Genomic DNA, 7,284 nt, shown 5'->3' on the forward strand with positions numbered 1-7,284 from the left:
GGAATCTTCCTGGCAAGGCATTCCTCGCCCTACAGTCCTTAATGAAATGGCCTCCCTTGCCACAATACAGGCATTGCTTAAGTCTTCTTCTCTTCTCCTTCTCTTCCTTTGAGAGGGGTCCCCTTATACCTCCGATCTGCATAGGCTCTACCCCATCAGGCGATTTCGGATGCTCCTCTGTGGTATTCTTGAACCGGGGATAGAAGAAACGTCCTTCTCCTCTGTTCCTATCACCCCTTCTTTCCAGAAGTCGGTGGTCCAATTGGACTGTCAGGTCGATCAACTCTTCACAGGTAGAAGGGAGCTGCACTACTTGTGCCAACACGTCTTTAAGCTCCCCTCTTAGTCCTTGATAGAAGATAGATATTCTTTTCGCCGTGGGCCACTCTGTTTCAACCACTAGTCGATTAAACAAAGTGATGTAAGAAAGCAAGTCTTGAGACCCTTGGCGCAATGTTAATAGCTCTCTATCCAAGGACAGCATGTGTAGCTTCCTATCAAAAAGTCTTCGGAGTTCTAAACAAAAGTCCTCGAAATTGTGCAGCACAGGATCGTTTCTCTCCACCAAGGGAATCGACCAACTAGATGCATTGCCTCCCATATACGACATCATGAACGCCGTTTTTGCTCCATCTTCCTGGAACACCCCTGGTTTACACAAAAAGTGTAACCTACACTGGTTCAGGAAGGTCTCGAACTTACGGGGATCCCCATAGAACCTTTCAGGGGGCGCAAGAGGAATACCCGTGCTTTGTATCACATGCACGGTGGGTACAGTGTCAGGAGGTGAGGAAGTGTCTGAGGAGGACAGAGAAAACCTCCCCCCTTCAGCTCCCTGCGAGACCGTAGATGCAGGGGGTTGGAATGTGGCTGGCTTGATGTAAGACGCCCCTCCTGTTTGTTTACGTGCTAACCCTGCCACTTCTGTCCGAAGCACCCCCACTTCCTTATATAACACCTGATTCTCCGTTCTAGAAGTAGCGACCTCCTGTTGCAGAGCAGCAAGGCTCTCTACTACAGAGTTCAACACACTTTCTATATTCATCGTCTGGGCCGGGCTCATACACTTGGGCTTGTCAATCTGTCGTGATTGGCAGTAGTGTAAGAACCATGAACACCACTAACCTTGTCCTGTAGCCAAGCAGAGACGATATCTGATGCTAAGCCCCTTATTTCCTCACAACACAAAAACCCAACAGCGAATATAAACAACTCTGTCAGACTCCGCGCCACAGAGGAAAAAAGGGAAAGAGGATGAAGGTGTGTTCCCTCCTTTTCTCACAGGGACTTGCTTTACTCTCTGGGCTGGGTCTAGGATACCTTCAACGCTGTAGGTGGGATGACAAAACACACAATTACTAATATACTCAATGACCCCTCCTTCTCTTATATATGACAGGGCCTTTCCTTCACTCACCAGAATTCCTCTTTTCCCTTCCTTTATTATCCAGTGTAATCCCAGTCTTTTATCACTTATGCCAAAATCAGGAACTCCAAACAATGCCAGGTCCGGAGGCTAAATATCAATAACACGTGCCTCTCCTCAGCACTAGTCCCCTTCAAGAAAGGCACTTTCCTGTCCCTCGTGCTCCCTAAGATTGTTTCCTTCACAATGCAGGGGCTGAAAGATCCACAACCGGATTAATTGGCTCCGGCACAAAGATAAGATACTGTATCCTCAATTGTACTACAAAAGTCTCGGTGAAAAAAGAGCAGGCGATAGGCTTCTGGGTTCAGTACCTGCTAAATACACACAATGTATCTGTCTACAAACTCGAAGTTGAGTTAGAAGCGTCTCGCGCCTCTCAGTGTACCCCGGCTACAATTACTAAAGATCTGCAACAAAGTATCAGAAGTTCCAAGATTTCTATACACGGAGAGAAAAGGCGAGCCCGCGCTTTTCTCACAAACATTTAGTAAGTGGTTACAATACCAGCCGGCATGCAAGCACTCGGTTCCAGGATAAACAGGCTTCCCAAAAAGGCTGTAATCTTCACGCTGGGATCCGGCGGGGAACACCATCCGCCCTTCCGATTCTCCTCCAGGTTAATTGACAAGCACTTTCCCCTTGGAAAGGAAGTGCTTATATCCCACTAGGAAATCCCAGGGCAGTCTGGGACTTGTAGTTTCCATGAGTTTTCCTGATTTCTCTGCATACCTGGAATACAGTCCTCGTGATCTCAAAATCGCCACATCTAAGTACACAAAAGGTTGGTGATCTCTACTCTAAAAGGACTAGATAGAAACTGTGCAAATAAATTTGCACTGCTTAAAAACACCTAAACGTTAATAACCACTGATTTTATACTGACAAACCCCCTCTGCAGTTCACATCAAAAACTGAAAACAGGAAAGACTAAATGTATTGCAGAGTTTCTTTCACTTTGTTTTAAATGTGAAGTATAAGTCTTTCTGGATAACATTAGGTCATAATTATAGTTTCTGTATATTGACTTGCTTTTTTTGTTACAGGTGAAAGGAATGCTTTAGGAATGGAAGATGGAAAGGACATTAGGATATATTTTTTCAAAGCAAAAATCTGCAAGGCTGGGCATTGAAAATTCATCCCATGAAGATCCGTTCAAAAAACAAAAAGCTATCTTAATCTATACACTGAAGTAGCATGAAAACAAATACTCTGCTTGAAAAGGCTAACATGAGAGGCACTAGGGAATAGAGAACTTTCTATATATACTAAAACACTCAAAGCTGTTTCTCATAGAATTCTATAAGGAGTGGATGAAGTCAGCATAGAAGAAAGACAATATGTATTTATTATAAGTAGGGTTTGAACATAAGGCACACACAATGGAAAGACATAAGTATTCAGAATGTGATAAAACATTCAGGGCCACTGGCAATCTAAAATTACACAAGGTCGCCCACGCAAGACTCAGAACATGTAAATGTAGGGGATGTGGGCAGACATTCAATCAAAAGAGTCTTGACACCAGGAAGAAGTTATATGAATGTACTGAATGTCAAAAGGCAGTGCATGCAAAAGGACACCTACTTGGACAACAGGCAAGCCATGCTGAGGAAAACACATTCACTACAAAAGGGAACTTGCAGGCATATCAGAATGGTCATGCTGATGGGAAACCTTTTAACCTAACGGAAGGTAATCCAGCATTTATTACGAAGACAGACTTAATACGAGAACGAAACATCCACATTGGAAAAAAGCCCCATGAATGTAGAGAATGTGACAAGATATTCATTGCAAAGGCAAACTTAATGCGACTTCTGAAAATTCACACTGGAGAGAAGCCATATAAATGTACAGAATGTGACAAGGCATTCTATAGAAAAGAGTTGTTAAAGCAACATCAGAAATTCCACACTGGAGTGAAACCCTTTTGTTGTAGTGAATGTGACAAGGCATTCGTTGCTAAGGGAGCTCTAATGCATCATCTGAAAATTCACACGGAAGAGAAACCATATAAATGTACTGAATGTGAAAAGGCATTCATTTCAAACACAAACCTAATGCAGCATCTGAATATACACACTGGGGAGAAACCATTTAAATGTACAGAATGTGACCAGGCATTTGCTGCAAAGGCAAACCTGATGCGACATTGGAAAATGCATACCGAAGAGAAGCCATATAAATGTACTGAATGTGACAAGGCATTCGTTGAAAAGGAATCCCTTATGCGACATTTGAAAATACACACTGGAGAGAAACCATATAAATGTACAGAATGTGACAAGGCATTCATTACAAAAAAAGAGCTAATACGACATCATACAGTCCACACAGGGGAGAAACCATATAAATGTACTGAATGTACCAAGGCATTTGTTACAAGGGGAGATGTACATCGACATTATGCAGTCAACAGTGGGGAAAAACCGTATGAATGTGCTGCATGTGACAAGACATTCTTCACAAAAGCACTGTTAAACCAACATCAGAAAATCCATACTGGAAATAAACCATACAGTTGCAGTGAATGTGACAAGACATTCATTACTAACAGAGAACTAATACGACATCAGAGGAGAAACCATATGAATGCTCTGAATGTGACAAGGCTTTCAGTACAAGTGCATCCCTAATACGACATCAGAGAGTGCACACTGGTGAGAAACCATATAAATGCACTGAATGTGACAAGGCATTCATTACAAAAGGAGCCCTTATTCTACATCAGAGATGCCATACTGGAGAGAAACCATATGAATGCACTGAATGTAACAGGGCATTCATTGCAAAAAGCTATCTCTTGCAACATCAGAAAATCCACACCGGAGAGAAACTATATGGTTGTAGTGAATGTGAGAAAACCTTCTTTGCAAAAACCTATCTCTTGCGACATCAGAGAATCCACACTGGAGAGAAACCATTTGCTTGTAGAGAATGTGAAAAGGCTTTTGTTACAAAATTGCAATTAAACCAACATCAGAAATTCCACTCTGGGGAGAAACCATACCGATGTGGTGAATGTAAGAAGGCATTTTTTACAACATTGCAATTAAAACAGCATCAAAAATTCCACTCTGGAGAGAAACCATATGGTTGTAGTGAATGTGAGAAGGCATTTGTTACAAAAGGGGAATTAAAGCAACATCAGAAAACTCACACTGGAGAGAAACCATATGATTGCTCTGACTGTGGAAAGGCATTCACTGCAAAGCACACCCTTATACTACATCAAAAAAGACACACTGGAAAGAAACCATTTGGTTGTAGTGAATGTGAGAAGGCGTTTATTACAAAACAGCGGTTAATGCAACATCAAGAAACCCACACTGGGAAGAAATATCAATGCAATGAATGTGACAAGGCATTTTTTGCAATGGGAAGCCTAACGCGACATCAGAAAGTGCACACTGGAGAGACAACGTATAAATGTACTGAATGTGACAAAGCATACACTCTAAAGCACCAACTAGAACAACATCAGGAAATCCATACCGGAAAGAAACGCTATTGTTGTAGTGAGTGTGACAAAGCATTCTTCAGAAAACAACATTTAATGGTACATCAGAATACCCACACTGGAGAGAAATCATATAAATGCACTGAATGTGACAAGGCATACAGTAGAAAACACCACTTACTGGAACATCAGAAAACCCACACAGGAGAGCGACCATATCAATGTATTGAATGTGGCAAGGCATTTAGGAGAAAGACACACCTAATGCAACATCTGAACGTCCACACAGGAGAGAAACTATATAAATGTACTGAATGTGAAAAGGCATTCACTTTAAAGCACAAGCTAGTGGAACATCAGAAAATCCACACTGGCGAGAAACAATACGATTGAAGTGAATGTGAGAAGGCTTTTCCAAGGGACTGCCTAATGCTACTTCTGAAAGTCCACACTGGGGAGAAACTATATGAATGTACAGAATGTTACAAGACATTTGTTGCAAAGAACATCCTAATGCAGCATCAGAAAGTCCACACTGGGGAAAGACCCTATGGATCTACTGAATAAGACAAGGCATTCGATTTAAAGCTACTATTAGAACCATCTCAGAAAATCCACACCGGGAAGTAACAATTTGCTTTAATCGGTGTTGCAGGGCATTCAATAGAAACAACAATGCAATATCATGGAACCCAAAAAGAAGAGAAACCATGTGAATTCATACCAGGGCGAAATTCTATCAATGTACTCAATCTGACAAAGCATTTGTTGAAAGTTAAGGACTATTTTTAGATTGGTAGGTTCATACGGGGTGGAAACCACTCCGCTAATCGGAATGTGCCCTAATGTGACAAGTCATTTATTCACCAAAATGAAGACTGTTTTCTGATTTGACATTTTCCACAGGGCGAAGCCACATCAGTGTACTAAATGTGACGCTGCATACATTACATAGACTGGGCGATAATATCATTTGAAATCTGACACTGGTGAGAACCATAATACATTTACTGAATATGAAAATACTTTCATCATAAACTCATCACTAAATAAACATCTGAATCTCCACAAGGGGAAGAAACCATATGAACTTGCTGAATGTGACAATGTGATTTAGAAATTATAAGCTAATGCAATAGCAGGACACCAACACTGGGGAGAAACCATACAAATGCACCAAATATGATCAAGATTTAATTATAAAAGGAAACATACTAGTACATCAGAATGTCCACACCTGATAGAACCCTTATGAATGTGTTTGAATGTGACAAGGATCAGTGTCCCCACTAGGCACAAACCATGAGCTTTCTGACTCTGACAAGAGATTCATTAGAAAGGAATATATAATGTAACATGAAAGTTCACACCAGACAGAAACCACTAGAATGAAATGAATGTGAGAAAGTATTTACTATAAAGTGCACTCTAGTGGGTTATCTCACATCACACAATGGATGAAGGGTAGGATGACCAAATTATTAAAAACCAAACTCTGGGAAATTTGGCAAATATATAAGTAGAACTAAAAGTTTTAGAGCGACTAAAGAGCACAGAACAGCTCAATTGAGATCACTCATCAATTGACCGCACTCGTCAGCATAGAAATCACAGAAATGAGGGTATATGCTGAATTCAATGCAGCCTTTATAATCCATATTATATGTAATGCAGATTGCTATCTGTTTGAGCCTTCTAACTGATTCTGCACTGGGACCGAAAAACACATTCATTTAGGGGCTTGGCCTGATGAGATGGCAGACTAGATGTGCCTCTGTGGAGCTCCCGGACCAAGCACGATAATCCTGCACTATCCTTATACACAGACAGTAATCTAGCAGCATACCTCCTGCTAACAGCACCAACGCGGGGTGCGTGTGCCCATCTAAAGGCTGAAGACCATGGCAAAGCCTAAACACGCCACAGGGAGTGGAGTCGGTGGATGAATGTGGCTGAGGGCTGCTGAAGTCAGTAGGTGGGCGTGACCTGTGTCAGTATTGGAGGGGCCCGGAGTGGGTCCTCTCAGGTGAGCATCATCCTGTCCTGATAATATACAAGTGCCGGACACAGAAGCCCTGCCGGCGATTGGGGGCTGCGGTAGGAACAGAGCCTACCGCTAGTGACTGGATGGCAGCCAGCCATTGCAGAGGCCTGTTGGAGCCCGTGGATGGACTCAGACCATAGTTTAGTCGGAGTGGCCTGGCGGGTGTTAGGCTGTGCATGCGCCATCCCGACTTGACCTCTGCCTCTAACCTGCACTGGGGTAGGGGTGAGTCTTTGCCGGAGCAGCAGCTGTGGATGGTGAGAGTAAGACCCCTGAGTTTTTTTTTGGCTCCAGGGGGCCCTGTGAAACTGTTGCTGGAGTTGCGCCTGGGGTTGGCATGACATTCTGCAT

General features: G+C 42.5%; 1 protein-coding gene across 1 annotated transcript; it reads left to right on the forward strand.

Annotated features, from left to right (window-relative positions):
* The first annotated feature begins 2,808 nt into the window (after nucleotides 1–2,808).
* LOC147709812 (uncharacterized) lies at nucleotides 2,809–5,456 on the forward strand. The gene is given in 3 exon segments (XM_086926110.1): nucleotides 2,809–4,000; nucleotides 4,072–5,297; nucleotides 5,379–5,456. Coding segments are annotated over 3 exon segments (2,496 nt in total).
* Nucleotides 5,457–7,284: the final 1,828 nt, after the last annotated feature.

The sequence above is a fragment of the Lissotriton vulgaris genome, chromosome 6, assembly GCF_964263255.1.
Source record: "Lissotriton vulgaris chromosome 6, aLisVul1.2, whole genome shotgun sequence".
Taxonomy (NCBI): Eukaryota; Metazoa; Chordata; class Amphibia; order Caudata; family Salamandridae; genus Lissotriton; species Lissotriton vulgaris.